Source organism: Miniopterus schreibersii (assembly GCF_964146895.1).
Source record: "Miniopterus schreibersii genome assembly, chromosome: 18".
In the NCBI taxonomy this organism is placed as follows: domain Eukaryota; kingdom Metazoa; phylum Chordata; class Mammalia; order Chiroptera; family Miniopteridae; genus Miniopterus; species Miniopterus schreibersii.
In genome coordinates this window covers 37,846,604-37,868,746 of record NC_138121.1, presented here as the reverse complement: position 1 = coordinate 37,868,746, position 22,143 = coordinate 37,846,604, and the positions used below count along the sequence as shown (strand labels likewise).

Below are 22,143 nucleotides of genomic sequence, written 5' to 3'. Positions count from 1 at the left end.
TGCCGAAGGTGTGTTGTAAACTATGAGGCCACGTAGGTCTCACTTCATGAAAGGAAGGGGCCCCCCCATGCACGAGCCTCTGACCCAGGAGCGTGCCACTTGCTTAATGAGGTCTCACAAGATTGAATCCTTTAGTTGGTCTGAACTATTGTGCACTTTCCCTAAGAGACACCAAGCTTCTCTGGATGTTACTAAGATTCCAGACACCCCCCACATTTATGAACAAAGTCTCATTTATGCATTAAAGGAGCCTCAGTTGGGTATTTGTTTGATAGTATTTTGTGGGCAGTTAGTTGGAGTTACATGAAAATAATAGAACAGTAAACCTTTTACAATATTCTGTAATAGTCTATGACTTTCACTAATTCAGGCGAGCTTGTATCCAGTGGAACCTAGTAAGAATATCATGCTCTATGTGTGCCTTAGTGAGTAATTCCTCAACGAAAACCATCAGAGCAAAAAGACTCAATATGCTGTTTCCTGGCCCAAGGCCTCACCTACCCACTCTGTTCTCAGAAGATAGTTCATTATTATAGCAGTTTTTTTCTTTAGAAAACATAGGCTTTGAGAAAAACAGTGTTTGCTATATTAACATAGGTAAATAAATTTTAGACATGTTTATTTTAAACCAGATAAGGCATATTTTAAGATACAACATTGGCTTGTTTTAGAATAAAATGATCATTCACTATACCTTCAATTGTTAAATATGGAGGTTTAGAAACTGGCCATGTATGAGGTGACCAGTCTGTAGAAAGCAGTGACCACATGCCCTTCCCGTGCATGAGGATGTAAGAAGCAGAGGTCTTCTTGGCCTGTTGACTTCAAATGCAGCTGGTTTCTTACTCACTTTGCTGCTGACCAGTTAAAGGTAAAATGACCTGATGTCTACATTGTGGTTGCTAAGAGATTTCCCAGCCAGTAGACTTCAGAAAACTTCAAGCAGAAAGACATAAATTTCTGAGCACTTTGACCTTTCCATAGTGTCCCTGTGATGCCAGCGACCTGAAGTGGGACCCTGTGCAGCAGGCCCTGCAGACACCATGGGAGCACATGTAATACAGTGCCTCATCCTGGAAGACTTCTCCCTTTCCCTAACTATATAAATGACTGACTTTCTTAAAACTAAAATTTTTAGTTGAATTGATACTAAGGCTAGCAAACTTGTATAAAAATGTATGATCCCACCCTCAAATATGTTAGTCAAGCTGAATATGAAAGCGGTGGGTCCTAGAATCTCAGAGAATAACACCTGCCATAAAGTGCGCCACAGTCTGTGTTCTGCCCTCTATAAGTCTCATCCTGAGCAATCCTCCTGACTCCTCTGTGAAATGACTACTACAGGTCAAGACTGAGGCTCAGATGAACTTAGCAACCCCCCGAGGTCACATCCCGAGACTGACAGGGACTTTATTGATTTAGGAATCTGCAGGGTGACTGTGTCACCTGGAACCTTTATGGCATTAAATATGCTCATTAAACATAAACATTTTGCTAACTTAGTAAGATACCACTTTGTATCCCATTTTCATTTACATGCTGATTATTAGAAAACGTATTTCTTAGTCATTTCTCTGTCCTCTGTAAAGTGTCTAGTTAATTTGCTTTGCCTGTTAACCTTGGTTTTATGGTTTTCCTTTTCAGTCTGCAAGGATGTTTTATGTATTAGGTGTACTAAACCTCTCTGGTGTTTTCCTGGTTTACCTTTAAACTTTGCTTGTGCTGGTTTTTGATGAATAAAATTTAAAATCTTAAATATTAAGAGCTATCATTTTCTATTTTATTTTTACCATGAAATTTAACATTTAATCTTAGAAGTTCATCCCTGTTAATCAGTTGAGTTAAAAACATATAAATATATGTAAATTTGAAATTTGGGGGTATGATGTATGAGGTTGGGGATCTACCTTTTGTTTTTCTCCCAAAGCGCATTTCTTTTTTATTTAAAAATTTTTCAGTAACATTTGACATTCAATATTATTTCATGTTAGTTTCAGGTGTACAGCATAGCAGTTAGACATTTATATAAATTATGAAGTGATCCTCCGATAAGTCTAGTGCCCACTTGGCAGCACTTTATACCCCTGTGGCCTCCGTAGCTCATTTCTTAATACACGTGTTACTAACATCTGCCACTGCAGCTGAGAATCAATCGGCTTAGAAGCATATCTCCTTACCCTGTGAAGTATTTGCTGAGCCATTTCAGTGGGTCCTATGTAATTTTGCTGTCATGATAAAAAAAAATTTACTTGCTCTGTTAAATGTTTTTTAAATTGCCATTTCTTAAAGAAACAAAAATCCTTCTTAATATGTTCTTTTTACCCTCAACAATTATTGTTTGAGCTAAACTCAGGGTATATTTTATAAACCTTCCTGTGCATAAAAAATGCAAGTATTAATGACCTAATGTGTAATTTAAATCTGGATTTAAAAGTAGCTGTTGTATTTATAGACATGCTTCACTCTGTGAGGGGTGGTCTGTGTGGGGAAATGCAGAAAGCCCTCTTTGGATTCTGTGGCTGATTGGGTGTAAGTTCTTGTCCCTCTTCCCCCCATAGCCAGTGCACGGAACTGAACTGGCACAGCCAGGAGCTCGGGTTTGCTTCCAGAATGATAAAATCAATGCAGTGAGAAAAATCTATTAACTGGACCTTTTAAGGTATTAGTCACTTTTACCATTTTGGAAATGAAAGCAATGATTATAGCAATTAATGTTTCCAAATCTGTTAACCCACCAGCTTATTATTTTGTTTATTAAGTCTTTTGAGGACCTCCTATATGCCAGGTGGGGAACAGCCCTGCGTCAGAAGCAGACAGCCCGGAGGGTTACACGTGAGCACATCAAGCCAAATCTACAGCTGCAGCACAAAGAAATGAAAAAACCTGCAGAAATAAGCTTTTTCAAAAGACTGGGTTAACTCTTTTATTCTTGTCAATTTTAATAGATTAGCATTTATGCTTCTAAGGATATAAGATGTCTTAATTTATCTGTTGTCATTTATAATTAACAAAATAATAAAGATAGAATTTCATTTCTGTGACCTGACAGTGAAACATTAATTATGTAAAATGCTGTTGGTCGTGGAAATCTTTCCACATCCCAATGATCAGACAAATGAGATAGGGAAATCATTGCTGCTATTTAGAATATCACTGTACTAATCAACGCTGCATGATGAGCTAAACTGACATTAGTGAATTGAAACGATAGATCGATATTTGCTATAATGAGGCCTATATTGGTTCGGTTTAAATTTTGCAGAGGTATATTTTTTTCAGAGTGAAAGAAGAATGTTCTGTAACATGCTCCCTGGTCGGGGAAACGATAACCTATTAGTCTAAGTTGTTTGTTTATTGTCTCCCCCTTGTGTCTTCTCTGCCCTGTTGTATAGAATGTCATTGTTCTTAAAGGGCCAGGTCAGTGTGTGGCTAAGAGCCCGCCGGACTCTGGGAGAGCCTGCCTGTGTCTGAAGCTGAGCTCTGTCACTTACCAGCGTGTGTGCAAGTCTCTTAACCACGCAGTGCCTCCGTTTCCTCACCTGTGAAAAGACGAGGTGTCTTGAGGATTAGTGAATTAGTACACATTGCTGAGGCTGCTGTCGCAGAGGCGGCGGTGGCAGTGGCATTCTCTGTGGCTGCTTCCTTTCCCTTGTTACTCTGTTATTACTGTCACTTTTACTATTAAAGACATCTCCCAAGAGCTTGTAGAAACACCGGGGGTGATTCTGTCTAATGGACAACATTGCGCATGTGCCTTGAAGTTACCCCGGAAAAGAGGTGTCATGAGAGCCCTCCCCAAGCTGCAAAGAAATTTACAAGCATTTTTGTGGCATACCCCACCCCTGTTTTCCAGAATTGTTCACTGCCTAAAAGTGGTACCTAAAAAGCTAAGGAAACGAGGTGTAATTCTTTTTTTAAAGTAAATATTAAACACAGGTGAATGTAGACAAAAAGCATGGTGCCATTTTCACATGATTAGTATGAACTGAAGATCAGGTGTGAAACAAGCACAGTTTCATAGCTTACCTGCAGTAGAAATGAAGTGTGCTGACTCTCAGGAGAAGTGGGGGTCTTTATTTATTTATTTTTTATATTATTCAGTTACCTTTCCCATGTCTGAGCATAAACTGAGATAACTTTACAGATATGCAATTGCTCTTTATACGTTTGCATAGATTCTGCCAACTTGTACTGGAGCAAGGCAATGCAGGTTACATTAGGGATTATCCCAGCAGCCTCGGGTGCTGATGGGCCTCTGAGGTGTGTGAGAGCAGAAGACAGCAGAGAACCACTGGCCTAGCGCCTTCGTCCCACCCTATCCTCCCAGACACTGAATTGCCTTCCTTGTTACATCCTTGGATTTGATCCTAAGTTGCCACAAGGAATCACCTCATGGAAAGGGCTCTGCTGTCTGAAGTACAACAGTCGTTGAAGTCACTGCCCTGGTGCTGGCCAGTGCCCCAGAAAAACCTTCCCACCTCAGAGATCTCTCAGAACTTAGCATCAGGAAACACTTTGTTTCCCTTTATGAACCTGTTTCCTTCCTTGCAAATGCAAGGACATTATTTTTAGAACAGCTTCTTTGAGGTATAATGTACATACCATACATTTTACCTAAAATTTACAATTCAGTGGTTTTTAGTATATTCAGAGAGTTGTGCAGCCATCACCACCATCAATTCTAGAATATTTTTATCACCCCCCAAAACCTCATACCCTTTGTGGTCACTACCCATCACCCCCTAATCACTTCACTCTTCCCCTGAGCACTGGACAATCATTAATCTATTTTGTTTCTATAGATTTTCCTCTAATGATATTTCATCTCCCTCACATCATGCATTGTGTGGCCTTCTGTGACTGGCCCTTTTCATTTAGTTTGTTTTTGAGGTCCATCAGTGCTTCATTCCTTTTTATGGCAGAATAACTTTCCATTGTGTGTACAGACCACAGTTGATTTACCCATTCATCTGATGATGGACACTTGGGTTGTTTCCCCTTTTTTGCTGTTATGAATAATGCTGCTATTAACTTTCATGTACAATTTACTGTTTGACATAGGTTTTCATTTCTCTTGGGTATATACCTAGGGCTGAAATTGCTGTGTCTATAGTAACTCTGTGTTTAACATTTTGAGCAATTCCAAGCTATTTTCCAAAGTGGCTGTGTCATTCTGCATTCTCACCAGCAATGTATGAGGACTGTGGTTTCTCTACATCCTTTCCAACTCCTGTTCTTGTCTATTATTTTATCATAGCCATCCGAACAGGTGTGAAGTGGTATCTCATTGTGGTTTTGATAAGCATTTCCCAAATGACTAGTACTGTTGAGCATCTTTTCATGTTCTTATTGGTAATTTCTAGATCTTCTTTGGAGAAATAAGCTATTCAGATATGGTGGCCATTTTTAAATTGGGTTGTCTTTTTATTATTGAGTTGTAAGAGTTCTTTATATATTCAAGATACAAGTCCCTTACAAGATATATGACTTGCAAATATTTTCTCCTATTCTGCGAGCCATCATTTCACTTTTTGATAGTGTCCTTTGAGGCACAAAGGTTATAATTTTGACAAAATCCAATGTATCTCATTTTTTTCTTTTGTCACTTAATGTTTTGATGTTGTAGTATTGTCTGATTCAAAATCACAAAGATTTATTCCTGTTGGTAGAGTGTTCCATGAAGGTCTATAGGTTTTGTTGGTTTATGGTGTACAGATGCGTTTTGGGTAACGTCCTTTCTGTTCTTTTCAGCTGATGAATTAATCAGTCCTAACGACATTGATCCTGTCCAGCGCTATGTCCCAACGCAGAACCAACGTAACGTGAGCATGAGGTTTTCCAACCAGGTAAAGAGATCATTTTTTTCTTAACTTGGACTCATGCAAAGACATTTAAAGTTTAATTGAGGAAGAAATTTTATTCTGAATGGCAAGACTTCTCCCTCTTCCAGTTAGTTAAGATTTACTTGTTTGTATGTCAGCTGCACTTTAATTTTAAAAATTACTTGTGGTAAAGGGCCACCTGTGAATGAGGAAGTGTGAGTCAGATGTGTCCAACAAGATGTCTTCCAGGCAAACATTGTCCTCTCCACAGTGGTTATGTGTAAGGTGTCAGGTGTGTTTGAGAAGATGCATATGTGTGGGGACAGGGGTGGATGAGACGGACTATTATTGAAGGGCGTGGGTCCCACAGAAGGCCCTGTGCTTCCCTGCGACGGGACTGCTTAACTAACGGAGTTGTTCTTGGTACTTTGTGACATGCTGGGTGAAGAAATAATTTTTTTACATTTATTCCTGTGGATTCAGACTGTTGTGTCAACAAAATAAATGTTTGTGGAATTAGCAAGATTGAATGTTAACTTGAGCAAACCCTCAAGCATTAAATGATACAAGTAATGAAGACTATTAAAATGAAAATGTTGTAGACTATGGAAACTGCCCGAGGAGAAAGGGACTGAACCTGAGTGTGTGCCTGGGACTCTAAGCAGTTAACGTTTATTTACTAAGAAGAGCAAGATCAGCACTTACAAGAAGATATGCTTACAAAACGTAAATGCTCCTTTTATTTTTAAAAACATGCATATACATCACACACACACTGGTTTTAATGAAATTAAGGGAGAGCCAGCCAGGTCCATTAGGTTCTGTCACACTATTTCTCTGATTCTTTTGATGGTCTTCCAACAAAACTTGTGATTACTCTGAGTGGCTTATAGATATGAAGCTATTTGGGAAACTTTTAAATGTTGAGACTTTCTCAGGAATACAAAATCCCTCTGTTAATGCATGATAGAACATTTTCCCTGGCCCGTTGGCCCTATTTCAGGGGGACTTGCCTCCGCTTAGTTGCCTCCCGTGTCTGGGCAGGGCAAGCCCCCTTGCCTGGGTGTGGGGGTTCAGGTGGGGAGGAGGGGTGCTTGGGGAAGGGAGGACACAAGAGTCCAGCCAGCAGGTAGCACCGCGCCAGTGGATGTGTGGGGGGGTTTGACTCTGAGACCATGGTTCAAGAAGGTTGACCACCTTGTTGTCTTGGAGGAAGAGCACAGAACTGGCGGACATTCGGGTGCTGGTCTTCAGCCTGCAGGGCTCGCGCGCAGTGCCAGCTGGGCAAGGTCTCCAGCCATGTCTGCTGTGTAGTTCACTAATCTGTAAAACCATTGTTCTGGTTTGATTTGTAAATCTTGTTAGCACTTCTGTTGCTGGCTTCCATGATCTAGCTTACTGGTAACCTCGGAGTGACTGCAGTGGGTGGTGTAGCCAGAGCCAGACTGCAGGGAGTGAAAGAGAGATTAAGTGATGGGGACTATGCTCACAAGTTGTCTGCTGCTACAAAAGGTCACCAGCCTCTCCCAATTCAGTCGGCATCTGCAGCACTCCTACAACATGGACTCTTCCCTGTGTCCCTTGTTCACTCTTATTTCAGAGGTGCTCACAGTTTTTAAAGGTTACTAATCTTAGGTGATTTAAGGAGATTTTGCATGAGGGTCAGTTTTATTTGGTTCACTTCATTCTAATGCTCTCAAATAGTTTAACCAATTTGAAACAATTTCTACTTATGGGATAAAAAACCACAACTGAACTATTAGCTTGGCAAAGAAAGAAAGTATTTGCATGGGACCGAAGAGCCAGATTTATCTACAAATTTGAGTACTGAACAGAAGTCCTTATGACTGTTATAACAAGGCAGATGAAATAGTCAAGGAATTAAAAATGCTTCTGAAAGCCTTGCCCTCGTAAGCCACAGCTGCACAGAGGCTCTCCTCAGGTAATGCTATCTTCAGTCTTTAAGGAAAACGAGCCTCCTAACAATATTTATACCAGAGCCAATGAAAATTAAGTGCCTTGATCAGAAATGTCCAGGACTGAGGAAAGTTAAATTGGAAGTTAAAAAAATGAGCTTAATAATAGCATCATTCCAATTAACCCACTGAACTCATTAAAATGAAAAGTTCCAATAACAGGCGTGAGAGATAATGAAATATTTCATCTACAAGAGGGGGTCTTCTTAGAGTCACAGTTGAAATGTAAACAAGGAAGAGGAAGAAAGCCAGGTTTATGGTCCAGAATAAAGACGTACGAATATTATGATCTAGTATCGTTTTAACAAATCCACCGCAGGTCTCAGTTCAGGCCCCTGCTTCGGTCCAACTCACTGAGCCCATCTATATTCCTGGTGTTTTACTCTGAGAAAAAAAAAATCATATTTATTCATAAATAAAGGTAACTTACCTGGGACCTCCCAGCTTCCTTTTTTTCTTATTTTGAATCTATTCATGTTTTTTAAAGGTCTGTGAATCTTTGAAGAGAAACCTATCCTTCTGTCGTATTACAATTCCCTCTTATTTCATGATCCACAGTCCAAGGAGCTGGCCTCTCTAAGCCAGGGGACTGGCTGTGGGAGCCCCCACCTCTGAGGTTCTCGGAGAGTTCCAGGTATTTTTGCCATTGTACTGGCAAATAAAATGTGCATATTTTGGGTGAGCTCTTAGAAACAGTATTTTACATTGATGGCTTAATTATCGTGACAGAGCAGGTCGTGTGTGTCAAAACACCCGTGAGGTAACTCGGTTTCCCATTTCTCATTCTTGTGACCCCCAGCTTTCAACCTGGGAAGTGCCTTTAATATGCCAATTAAAGCGCACTGATCTACTTTGACAGTCTTTGGAGAAAAGGCAAATATGGAAGGAATGCTTTTTAGTCATAGAATTTATATTCCAAGCTCCAAAGTTTCTGAATTTAGGATGAGAGTCAGTATTTATTTACTAAATCATGTACCTATTTATATAGATCTGAGCTAAACACATATATACGCATTAGTCTCTCACTTGTCAAATTAATGGGGGTTTTGTGCTTTGTTTTCTTTAAATACAGATGCATAAAATTTTGCATGATTTTCCTGAAGATGAAAGAATACCATATATATATGTAATACATTTTTATTTAGAAGGTGACATAGTATAGTTTCTCTGTATCATACAGGGCGGCTATAAAACCAGTGCCTTGTGTGTCCTTCGACAATTTATCTCTCAGCCTCGCTTGCTTCGTCTGTTAAATAGCGGTGGTAATTCCCAACTCATCGTGGTCATGCACAGTTAAACGCCGTCTTGCTCTTGTGTCGCCAGTGTTTCCCGTTGTGTCTCGTGAGTTCCTCAGCACCTATGCTTTGCTCTGATAGAGGTCAGGTCAGGGTTCCTCCCAGGGGCCCACACAAGTCATTTTAGCACTGTTTCCAGGAATCAGCCAGACTGTTAGCACTGTCTCATCTTTAAGTTAAAGATACAGAGACATCCAGTCACAGCAAGTGCTTGGAAGGGAGTGAAACCGGCTTTGGAAATCATTTCCTCATGACAAAGTGATGATCGTACTCTCCTCCAAGATGAATTGCAGTTATAGAAAGGACTGCTGTCAAAAACAAGTGTCTGATTTATTCATTCGGGAATTTGAGACGATGTGTCTGAAGTCTGGGAATAATTTTTAAATTCATCTGTCTGCCTCTTAACTAGGAAGCTCACATAACCACGGATGCACAGAAACACTGGCTCCTCAAGGGTCCCTTTCTCCCGGCCACCTTGCTCTCCAGCTGGGCTTAGCCTTCTAACCGTGCTTGATGCCATACTCCTCAGGTATTTCTCTTTACCCTTCCGCCGCTTCCCTGTTCGTTTTCTCCATGTTGCTGCTTTGGCTTGCTGGGAAATGTCAGAGCAAGGTGCCCGTGTGTCCCATCCAGGGTGCGCCTGGTTCATCCTTCCGTGGCCTGGGCCCCTGCAGGAGACACTGGGTGCGAGGTCTCCACCTGGAATTGAGATGTTTCAAGCGCCTGCCTGGTCTCCTCAGCTGAGGAGGTTCTGCTGAGAAACGAGGGTAATGAGACAGTGCTGCGTGGCTGCATGTTGGTAGGACCGCTGATGAAGGCTGATGAACATGAACGAGTTTCTGGAGGCCTAGGATGTTTCAAACACTGCCCTTGAGGACAAGACCGGCCTTGGATAGGTGCAACTCTTTCACTTGTTGGCTTCTCTCTTCCCTTCCCTGCCTCCTCCCTTGCCCTTTTTTCAGTAGCAGACCTGTGCCAGCCGGCCACAGTGCCTTGTCTCACGCAGCATAGGGCATGGTGGGAATAAAGCCATGTAGAGCAGGGCTCAGCACACATTGCAGAAGTAAGAACTGAGTCTTACACGCTGTATACATTATTTAATAAAAGAGGTAAATTTTGAATGTAATTGCCAAGAAGCAAAGAATTATGTTCTGTTCAAAGGCAGATAAGAAAATGTGTCACCTGAAACCTGTATCTTTTTATTAACCAATGTCACTCCAAAAAATTCAATAAACATTAAAATAAAATAAAAAGAAAATAAATATTTTATAGACAACACTTGGAGTTCAGTTTTCTTAAAACCTCACCTCAAGTGGATGGGGAGTTCACTTTTGGAAGAACAGAAAGCCTTTTGCTTCCCCACTCTGCTCCCCTCAATCATAACACGTTCCTACAACCATGTGATAGTTAATTTCGTGTGTCAACTGGACTGGGGCATGGGGTGCCCAGTACCTGGTCAGACGTTACTCTGGATGGGGGAGAGGGTGTTTCTGGGTGAGTGGTAGACTGAGCAAGTCAGCTTGCCTTCCCCATGTGTGTGGGCTTGACCCACGTGGGCCTGACCCGAACAGAGAGGCAAGCCCTCCCCCAGTGAGAGGATTCGGGCTGCCTGATGGCTTTCCACCTAAACGTCACCCTTTCCTGCCTTTGGATTTCAACTGGGTCCTGAGCTACTGTGCTTAGCAGTTTGCTCCCTCCCTAAATCTTCAGCAATTCTTTGAGCTAGGGTTAATTATATATTCTCTGCAGAACTTATATGTCAGAAACCACCCAATGCCATCAAAATAAACATTCCTGAAGTAAATTATGGTATATCCTATAAGATGGGCCTGTAGCCATTTAGAACTATAAAGATATCAGTGAAATACTTTCACATGACGATAAGCATGTTTGAAACCTTATCTGTTGTCCATCTCTCCTAGTAGACTCCCAGCTCCTCAAGGAGGGACGCAGGGTGATATTCACCTTGTGACATCAGGGTCTGCCATGGACCCAACGAATGAGTGCCTAAGTGCATGTGCAGTGGAGCGCACGGGAGCACAGCGGGCTCGAGCTGTGCGTGTGTGTGTGTGTGTGTGTGTATGTGTGTGTATGTGTACCTGTGTGTACTTTGTGAACCTAAAAGCAGAAAATATTACAGTATTAAGAAAAATGCCGTTCAAAGATATAAGGTATTAATTGGATCAGAGAGATTTCCTGGGTTTAGACAACTATATGGGTGGTTTGAAGAAAATGGTGAAAATAGAGAAAAGATGATTCCAATTTTGTCAGTGAAAGGAATTGTTGGGGTGGGACTGTCCACACTGAATTCTTTCTGTGGGTGAGAAATGGTCAGAGGGCCCCACTTGGGCTGAGGTTGAAGGTCTAGCTCATTAAGGTAGATGGTCTGTGAATTGGAAGTTTCTGAAATGCTGGGTTTTTACAATGAGAGAGTTCTTCACCCATCCGTATCCCTGAACCAGATGCTGACTCTGGTGCACCTTGGGTAGTGGGCAGTTTAGATCTGAGGACTAGTCTGTCATGCAAATAGAGAGAACGTTGTCCCAAACAGGCCTGGGATTGGAAAGGAAGACACCAACTTGCTAATTAGGAGCTGTGAGCTGCCTTACTTATTGTTACTGAAATATTATCTGTGCTCTAGTATAGTATTCACTCGCTTTTTATTTAAGAATCCTGAATTGTTTTGTAGACTGTAGATAACGGCCATTCTAGGGTCACCCCTCCTTTTGAAGAAAATACTAGATTTCATCCCAAAGAGACAAGGTTCAGTGTTTTGGTTTGTTGTTATAGATCTTGATGGCTTCTGAATAATTCATTTTTCTCATCCTTTTGAGTAACATTAACTGTTAAGGTCTTTATAGAATAAAAACAGAATTTATAGCATTTTAATGTATATTTATTTTTATTGGGTGGTTACATCCTATTTTCTCTTATATGTTCATTTAAATCACATGAAAGTCTGTCCGAAATGGCATTGTCATGGTGGTTCTGGGAACCATGCCTTTGACTGCATGGTTTTTACGGCTGGTTTACATATCCTGGTGTTTCTGGCCTTCCTTCATGTATAAATTCTAGTTGCACCTCCAATACCATAGAGGAATTGACTGACGGTAAAGCAAACATTCTACAGCATGCTATTGGGAATGTTGGGTTCATTACTATAAAGATATTATATTTGATCGGTATTTTCAGAGCTTCCTAATACTGTAATTTATTGGTGCTTCTTAATGTTCTCTTTTAATTATGTATAGGCTCAATGTATAATATGTGCTGTAGTGAATCTTTTTCACACAAAAAGAGCAGCACATGCCCAACACTATCTTTGATTAGAACTATTAAGCTCAACAGCTTGTATTTAATGAGCACAGTGCTAATTATATAGTCAACTGGGAACTATATATTAGAATAAAGCCATTTTGATATATAAGGTGCCAAAGGAAAATTGGCTAACAAGAAAGGGAATAGCCTTATATGCGGTTAAGATGTCAAATGAATAATTTTAACTCACAATCATTTTTTACAGAGAATACAAAAATTGGGTTTTTATTTTTAGTTCCTCCTCTTCCCTTCTGAGTTAAATGATGGAAAGTGACTCTCTGTCCCTAAACTACTCTTATGCATCATTCAAAAGAGCCCTGACAGGCTGGCCCCTCTGGTGGTGGTGAGATTTATGGCTTTCTGTTCCTTGGTGTTCCATTACTGTCTCCACATCGGACTGATTGGTAGGCAGTGGAGAGCAAGGAAGGGGAGGCAGCCACTCACAGCCAGCTCATGTCCATCATTTTAATGAACTGCGTAGGCATGGTTAACATCGTCCTGACTCCTGCAGCAGCAGTGATGACCAGATCTTCTAAAATGTTCCCCTCCCTCATTGGTGTTGCAGGGCCCACTGGAAAATGACCTGGTGGTTCACGTCGCGGTCATAGCAGAAAGCCAACGGTAGGAAGACCAGATGGGCAGTGTGTGCTTTTGGTGGGGGGCTGGTTGCTTTATGCTCACAATATTGAGAATGGAAGCAGATTCAGTTCAGAGACCCCTTGACAGGGTTTTAAGGATGCCATTAATGTCACTTTAAGTGCCAGGATAGCACTCTTCTCATGTTTAAGGATAATTTTGTTGTAGTTGATGTGAATATTAACGACTGTGGCCAGTGCCAGTGTTGCCTGGGGTGCAGTTTTGAGACATTAATACAAACAGATTACGGGGATTCCCCAAATTAGTGCCTACCCCGTTGGCCTGTCCCCAGAGCTCCCATCTGATGTTTTGTGATGAACCCAGGGGCCTCTGGATTGCAGAGCAGATGGCGCACTGCTTACCGTAACAAACTAAACCCTGCTCCAATCAGCTCACTCTTCCTCCCCTCACCAGTTCCACATTGCTCAGTGCAGTGTCTCAAAGTCTCCCTCTTTTTTTGCCTGTGTTCTTTAGCCTTCAGGTTTTCCTCAACACGTATGGAATCCAAACGCAGACTCCTCAGCAGGTGGAGCCCATTCAGATCTGGGCCCAGCAGGAGCTTGTGAAGGTACGTGTTCTGTCTCCTTACTGTCTACTCTGAGGGGGTAGGGGCAGGGCACTAGACCTTGAGCCAGGAAGTGCTGTGAACCTCCGCCTCCAAGACAGGGCCCCTCATCCAAAAGTCCTTCTGAGTGAGTTGGAAAACCCACCTTACCAGACACTATTACGAAAAAACAGCTGCACCCTGTGTACATTACACTCATGGGGCTTGTTGATTTCCGCTCCTTGCTGAAGCTCACTGAGCACCTGATAAAATTGCCTTAATGTTCGCCGTTATGTCAGATGGACCTCCACATTTGACCTGGTTAGTCCCTTTCATTCATTGCTAAGGAAACCTTCTCATCTAAACATTTTTTGATAATAACTACTTTTTTCTGTTGCCTTACTATTTGTAATCTGAAGTGATTCCTAACCCGGTTTACTGGGTCTCAAAACAATGATAAAATAGCATCTGGGTGTGTCTTTAATGCAGTGCACACCTGTCTGGATTGAGGTAAATGGTGACCTGAGGCCTTTTGCACGCACTGCCTGCGGTGGGCACGAGTGTGTGTGTTTAGGAATATTCCTGCTCCTTGGGGACAGGAACTCGTTGACTTCCACTAGTTATTTACAAACTACCATTCTTAATTGGTAGTTGTTCAATACAGAAACAAACTCCTCAGTGTTGGGTAGGATATTAGAGTGTCTCTCAGTGACCAAGATTAAGTCTACTAAGTTGATCTGTGGTCAAAGCATCGATGCCCCAACAGAGTGTGACAGCTTAGAGAGCAGCTGCACACCGCATGGGGACACAGGGCCTCAGGCTTGCTGCTGACCGGCCTGCACCTTACTGCCCGGCAACACAGCCAAACCAGTGCCAAGTCATTATAGCGGAAAATGCATAGACGGCCTGGTATGTCAAAGGTGCTGGTGGAATTTCCCACTAGGAAAATATTTAGATTGAAATACCACATGCCGAAGTGATGTTTATCCTACTGGCAGTCATTCTCATATTTCATGACCACAAACTGAGGGAGACATTTTCTGCAAAGGGCACTATCTTTAATATACCAAGATCTCTTACAAATAAAAAAGAATGACAAATACCCAGTAGAAAAGGGGAAATATGAAAAAATATATAGAACATACAAATAGCCATTAAATATGTCAGAAAATGGTCAGCAACAAAACATTTGAACACAGTAGTTTAAAACTAAAGTGAAATCTCTTTTTGACCCAAGAGAGTGGCAGAAATGGCCTCTGCACTGTGAATGCCAACGTAAATTGGTCCATTATTTCTGGAGGATGACCTCGCTGGCATTGTGTTTCAGAGAATGTATCTTCTCTTCGATCCAGCGTGTCTGGGACATTGTCCTGCAGAAATAATAATGCACTGTCCAAGGGTGCTTATTATTTTTAAAGTAACAAAAAATGGGGAGCTCCCTTCCCCAGGGGATCATGTCAAACTTCCCCAGGGAATTGGTCTAAACTAGGGGAGCAGGCTTCTTGGTTGGATTAAGAGCTCAGCTCTGGCACTGATTAACTCCTAATTCATTTCCAACCTGCCTGCTTTTACCTTGTAGGAATTCTAGAAGTTTCTGCTCCACTGGGGCACATTTCCCTTCTAATATTTCTACAGACATTTTCCGAGTCTTTCCATTTCTTCAGTCATTTCAACATTGAAATGTAGATGAAATGCATAGGCAGTTTACCACCTTAAAGCTGGAACATCACAATTTTAAGTTTTAAAAAGTGGGACACCAAACAGATCAGTTTATGAACCCATTTATGTCAATGTCTACACACTGATACGTGTGATGGGCATGTGTTCACCTGTGTACTTTAACAAGCTACAACCCCACCTTATGCTTCTGGTGATTGCTTAGGGATCACAATAAATTACCATCCTTTTAACATGCACCAAAGTTGTCTAAGGGGTTGTGGGAGTAAACAGGACCATTTAGTTGTAGCATTTGGCTTAAAATTTTCACAAAATTCATATAATAATAAAAATCAATAAAGACATTTCCATTTTGGTGAGAAGTACTTGAAGGAGGTTATCTGGTAGGAGATGTGTGGCCCTCGTTTTTAAAATGTTAAATAGCCAGATTTTTAATCACACAGAAAGCATTTGTCTCCTCATGTTCTTTCATAAATCAGAGCCATGTCAGCTGTGCATCTATGACAGTCTTGCTCTCACATCTCCCAGTGACTAGAATCTTAGTGGACACCATTGGCCAGCTTGTTTGCCTACAAGTCCATAGAATAAGGTTTCCTGCCTCTTTTTCTCTGGAAAGATAATAAAATTAGCAGGGCAGTAGTTGGGGGGAAAGGGGCAAAGGAGGAAAATAATGGATTCTTGCCTGACTCTGATTTACAAATTTGTGTCTTACAGGCTTATTTCCATCTGGGCATCAATGAGAAGTTAGGACTCTCAGGGAGGCCGGACAGGCCCATTGGCTGCCTCGGCACATCCAAGGTACTCATGAACTTTCCCTGTGGAGCAGCGTTGAGGTCACAGCACCACAGACTGAAACGCTTATCCTTGGGCTCACCCTCTGAATTATCCTTTTTCACAAGCCAGTCTTATTATTTGTTTCGTATGATATGACAGAAGTCTCCTGGGGATGAACAAGCTTCCCTCTTGCTCTGTTATTTCTAAGCATCCTAAGGTGCCTGGTTATAGTGGTATCTACTCACAGAGGCTTTGTCGGCCTTAGTAGAGGTGACCATGTTCACTGACATACTGATTCAGGCAGGAAACTAAAGTTTCTTAATAGTGTGTGTCTTTGTACAAGGCATATTATTTTATTTGCTTATTCAGAATGAGACATCAGTTTTCATTTTTACTAGGACCTTTGCCTCTGGTTGGCTTTGTATTTATTTTTAATTTCTCCCACAGATTTATCGTATTCTCGGGAAGACTGTGGTTTGTTACCCGATCATCTTTGACCTTAGCGATTTCTACATGTCTCAAGATGTTTTGCTGCTGATAGATGACATCAAGGTAGCTTCTGAACACCTTCTTATCAAAATGGATGACTTTGTTCCCACTAATTTTATCATAGGTTCTCACGCCCAGGGCTCCCGGACCTTTGACCCTGGGTCACACAGTGTAAAGCATGAAAGTAAAGCCACAGGCCTTGGAGAAAGTGGAGTCACTTGCAGTCTTAGGGATAGATGGAGTCTGGTCTATATAAAGTCGTATGGCTGGTTGGAAACCACGTTCCTATGACACCAATGGATTATCCCATTTTGAACAAAAGTTGAGTTAGCAAAAGAATTGTGTTATGAAGAACGTGAAGGAAAACCTCAACTAACTCGTAACGCCCAATTAGTTAAACCTCCTCCGCCCATTTCCCCTCGGAGAAGCTTAGCGGGCAGAGCCGGACTGCGCCCATGAAATGCTGGCCCCACCATTACCAGTCGTGTGACCTCGGGCCAGTGACTTCACTTCTCTGTGTGTCGGTTGTCTCGTCATTATAACGGAATAGGGAGCTGTTGTGAGGATTAGACGAGGTAATGTATGTGAAGCACTCAGAACAGAGCCTGGCACGGGGGAAGCGTATGCACGTCTCTGATGTGATGATGATGGCAGTAGAAACTGAGTCAAAGAAAGAACTTTCACATTTCTGAAGGTCAATTCAGTCCAACCTCTTCTACCTCCTGCACTGTAAGCTTAGTAACGCAGAGTGAGAATTCATCTTCTGGGTGAAACCCTGGGTTGGTTCTTCCTCCCTCAGGCCATTCTTGAACTATTTATTAGGCCACACAAAAAAGCATCCTTACGTCCTGGGTGCACTGATTCTCTTAAAGACAAAGTTTAAAGTCAAAGTGGTTTCTAGCTGAACCTGAGCATGTTCCTACTCGCAGGCTTGTATGCACTAGAGCACTTCTGCCCTAAGTAGTCTGGATCCCCCCGGGGTGGGCTGTGAGATCCGGGCATGTGAGGGTTTTGCTGGCTCTGTGTCGCTGGTGGCTGAGCACGTGATGGGCTCGGATTCCGCGCCATGGCGCCCTGCATCGTTCTTGTCTTCACAGAATGCCCTGCAGTTCATTAAGCAGTACTGGAAGATGCACGGGCGCCCCCTCTTCCTTGTGCTCATCCGGGAAGACAATATAAGGTCGGTGCGAGAAAGGAGCGAGGGCACCAGTCCCGCAGCCACTAGCACTGTGCACCTTGGGAAGCAGGGCCTCCCCGCATGTTTGCGTTCCTCTCCGGCTGGCAGAGTACTTCGCGTATGTAAAGGGCACTTGGTATTAGATGGTTAATTTCTCATTCTGCTGTTAATATGCATATTTTGTTCATCTGTTTGTATTTTTAGAGGTAGCCGATTCAACCCCATATTAGATATGCTGGCAGCTTTTAAAAAAGGAGAGGTTGGAGGAGTCAAAGTTCACGTTGACCGACTGCAGGTATCTTTCGGATTGCAATGTGTTTCTGTTGTTAAGACAGTTAATCCAGTTAAGAAACAGCTGTTTCTTGATAGATGCTCTGTGAAGGTGGTGTCTTAAGGGTTGCTCCATACCCACCTTCCTGTTCCTGTTGTCATCATCCTGTTTACCTGATCCTTCCAGTCTGATGCTCAAACGGTGGCAGTGACTCCCCAACCAGAATTTTAGACTTTAGAAGCTTATCTCTAACCTCCCTACTGCATTTGAGGAAGCTGGGCTCCAGAGTGGTGACGTGACCTGCTATATAATCTTGGGCTTGTGGGTACAGATACATCTAGCACAGCTGAAAGTCTGTACCCCTTAAACAACAACCCCTCTCCCCCACCCCCACCAGCTATTGTCTTTCCTTTAATATAGAAAAAGAAAGCAGCCCCTATATGCTCCTCTCAGACCTTAGTTCAAGTGCTTCCAGGTTTCCTTAGCCCACCCGGGGCTCAGCCTTCCTCCCAGGTCCCTCCCCCAGGACCCTCCGTGCATTCACTCAGCCCTAATTCCCACTTTCCAAGTACACTGGCTCCTTTCAGGATCCCTGTGTGTAATTGGAATCTTTTCCTCTTCTGCTGTTACTGTGTCCTAGAGTTGCCTTCTAAGTCATACTTTAATTTTGTCACTTAGGTCAATGTCACCTCTTTAGTGACGTCTCCAAGAGTGGAATTAATTTCTCCTTCCAGTGTGCTTCTGTGGCATTTTGCTCAGACCTTTGCTTCAGCTCTTATTTTAGGTGTAGTGAGTTTCCTGTATCTGCTTCTCTCTGTGGATTAAAGCTTCTTTCAGGCCAAGCTTTGCTCACGTCTATACTAGCACAGTGCTCTGCTCTCTGCTCTTCTCCCTGTAGGAAGTGTGTAAAGATTAGTTCATTGATTCCAGATGTTTATGGGCTCCCTCACTGGGAGCTGCGGATGTAGGGATGAAAAATACACATGGTCCCTGATCTCTTATTCTAGTCCATTCTAGATGGGGAGCCAACAGGAAACAAAGCTGGGGGGTTGCAGATTGATGACAGATTGGGTCCTAGATGGAATGTTTGCTTGGAAAGGACCCAGTAGGATATGCCTGAGTATCACAGAGCAGGAGACCTTTTTAAATATTATATTGCATATAGGGTGTCCCATATAGGGTGTCCCAAATATAGGGGATCCCAAATATTGGGACACATTTAGGGTGTCCCAAAAAATGTATACACACACTTTGAATAATGACAAAGGCAATGTTTATTAAAATACATTTCATTTTCAAAATTGAGCTGTCAGCTCTTCAAGTGTGTATATATTTTTGGGGACACCCTATGTATAACAATATTTATTTGATTACCATCAAAACTAAGGTATTAATTATAAGTATAATATCTTTTATAAAACTAATTCAGGAGCCTCTGCAACCAACTGAGTCTTTTAAATTAAAAGCTCTAGAGACTATGAATGGAATTTAGCATTTGCCTATTAACTCTGATTAAACAATTACTTTATGGGCTAAATTAGTATTAAGGGTGGGTGAGCTAATAAAAATAGAAAATATTAAATCAAAATTAATTTTCTTATATCTTCAGTATTAGTTATCAGCTTTGAGAATTATTCCTGACTCTTCCTTTATAACCACATTACAGTCCATTATCAAACCAGTTTTCTCTGCTCTCAGATTAGATCCCGAGTCTGACCGTTTCCTGTCACCTCTAGCTCTGACATTGTGGTCCAAGCAACCATCATCTCTCACCTGGATTTTAACAGTCATCTCTTAAATGCCTGCTGGCCATAAGACAGCTACCCTCTTCTATTCTACCTGGTCATAAGGCAGTTAGATTATGTCCCACATCGTAAGCCTTTAGTGACTTCCACTCACACAGAGTGAAAAACGAAGTCTTTCCAGTGGTCTGTGTGCTGCCCCTTCATGATCTGGACCTAGCGATTTCCTATTATTTTTTCCCAAAACAATGTCAGCATTGCATGTTTTCTTTTTGTTTCAAAATAGTCTTGCCCGGCCGGGTGTGGCTCTGCCTTTGAGCATCAATCTAAGATCCAGGAGATCGGAGTTTGATTCCTGGTCAGGGCACATGCCCAGGTTTTGGGCCCGATCCCCAGTAGGGGGCTGCTGATCAATCAATTACTTTCTCACCATTGATATTTCTATCTCTCTCCCTCCCTCTCTCTCTCTCTCTCTCTGAAATCAATAAAAATATATTAAAAAAACAACAAAACAACAAAATAGTCTTTAACATTTTAATAGATCATGAATTTTATTTCAGCTTAAAAGTAATCACAATTCTAAGGTCATCTCATGTTGGCTTCCATATTTATATGACTCATGAACTTATAGCTCAGTGTCTGTGCTCTGCTTCAGGGGGGTTTGCTGTATGTGCAAACCTGCCTGATTTTAGAATGCCCATTTAAGAAATTGGTTATGAGTTGTATATATTGTTAGGTGAGCTTCTTTGAGGTATTACTGTACTTACAGTAAAGCATGTGCCCAGATCTAGGGTTGGGCTTAAGGAGTTTCAGCAGGCACGTCTTCTCTTCGCCTTTCAGACACTAATATCTGGAGCAGTGGTGGAGCAGCTTGACTTCCTGCGCATCAGTGACACAGAGGAGTAAGTCCCTGTGGGTTGTCGTTGTGTTTCTTGAGATTACATTATAAGTGCAGGAAATTGGAAACATTTTTTTTTGGTTTCTAGGCTTCCAGAATTTAAGAGTTTCGAGGAACTAGAGCTTCCCAAACATTCAAAAGTCAAACGACAGAGCAGCGCCTCCAGCACTCCTGAGCTGGAGCAGCAGCCAGATGTCACCATTGCTGAGTGGAGAAATAGGCCGACCCAGGACATTCTGCAGAAACTGCAAGTGAGGAGGGTGCCCTTCCTGGGGCCTGAGTGAGGCTGCCAGAGCAGGAAGCCCAAGGCCAAGTGTGTGCTAATTTGTCCTCTCAGAGAAGGGAGCAGTTAACGTGGCAGTAGACGCCTGTTTGCACCCAGGGCCAGGTCTAAATGAGCATGAATGTCTTACAGATACTTAAGGAGTGGGGAGGAATTGGGTTTTATTGGGTGTGACGTATCGTATGGCCCATTACAGAAGCTAAGTCAGCGGTATTGCTTTGGGACCTCCATTTGTCCTCAGTGCCCTTGCCCTCCTTCCACTACCCGATCTCTCCTTCCCCAGCTTTTAGGTCTGATGTTCCCTTCAGTCTCTCCACTCATTGAGGAAAGCAATCCTATGACCACATCCATATGACTATTATGTTAGCAACCTAATATTTTACCGTCCCTAAGGTTATTTGCATTTTAAAAGAGGGGGGTGGGGTTAGAGAATAGTAATTATCTGAGGAAATGAAGTTCTAATGGTAGAAATGTAAATATTGTGACATCTTGTTGGGCCATAAAAGTTTGAGCATGTAAGCTAAAAGTAGATCCTGCCAGACAGCATCCATCCTTGTTATTGATCAGTACTGTCTAAGCATATCTATGATGCGCTACACCAAAAGCACGTAGCGCACGCCCCCTCCTCCCTTCATCCACCTCTTCATAGCAGCTTTGTAGCAGCATGGTCTCCATTTATGAGTAAGTGAAGTCAAGAAGGCAGTGGTTAAATGCCTGGGCCACATCTCTCAGAGAGTGGCAGAATGAGTATGAATGCTTGTAGATAGCTTACTTTCTATCCATTGCCTGTCTTGTTTCCTGGGAATTTTGATTATTAAATCCTAGTGCCCCAGGAAGCCAGCTTGGCTACCACCTCTCTCCAGTGTATCTAAGGTGAACAGTTGAGTGGTGTCATCTTGTGCTTGGTGGTGTATCAGTGGCATTTCCTCTTTCCTCAGTTCCATAGCAGAATGTTTCCTCTCTGAATCCTCTGGTTTCGTGATCAGTTACCCTTGTAGTGCCTTTTGTACCCATTGTCACTCCCAGTGATCTATGTTCTCAGGACTGTGGCTGCCTGGCGAGCCAAGTCATCCTGCTGGGCATCCTGCTCAAGAGGGAAGGCCCAAATTTCATCACAAAGGAAGGTAAGAGCACGCATCTGAGAGTATTCCAAGCAGTGGGCCTGCTCTGCTGTTGAGCAGCTACCAAATGTGCGTGATGGATGTCCACCCAACATCACAAGCCACTTTCTTCTCCTTTAC

General features: G+C 42.3%; 1 protein-coding gene across 12 annotated transcripts in view; it reads left to right on the top strand.

Moving 5' to 3' along the window:
* The window catches only part of PHKB (phosphorylase kinase regulatory subunit beta), a 102,995-nt gene that overhangs the window by 57,043 nt on the left and 23,809 nt on the right, over positions 1-22,143 (top strand). For all 12 annotated transcript variants that reach the window (XM_081118058.1, XM_081118059.1, XM_081118054.1 and 9 more), the window contains 10 exons: positions 5,752-5,846; positions 12,977-13,032; positions 13,522-13,615; positions 15,983-16,066; positions 16,490-16,594; positions 17,629-17,711; positions 17,913-18,003; positions 20,562-20,623; positions 20,708-20,870; positions 21,945-22,026. In XM_081118058.1, the coding sequence (XP_080974184.1) occupies positions 5,752-5,846; positions 12,977-13,032; positions 13,522-13,615; positions 15,983-16,066; positions 16,490-16,594; positions 17,629-17,711; positions 17,913-18,003; positions 20,562-20,623; positions 20,708-20,870; positions 21,945-22,026 (915 nt within the window). The remainder of the gene's footprint in view (positions 1-5,751; positions 5,847-12,976; positions 13,033-13,521; positions 13,616-15,982; positions 16,067-16,489; positions 16,595-17,628; positions 17,712-17,912; positions 18,004-20,561; positions 20,624-20,707; positions 20,871-21,944; positions 22,027-22,143) is intronic.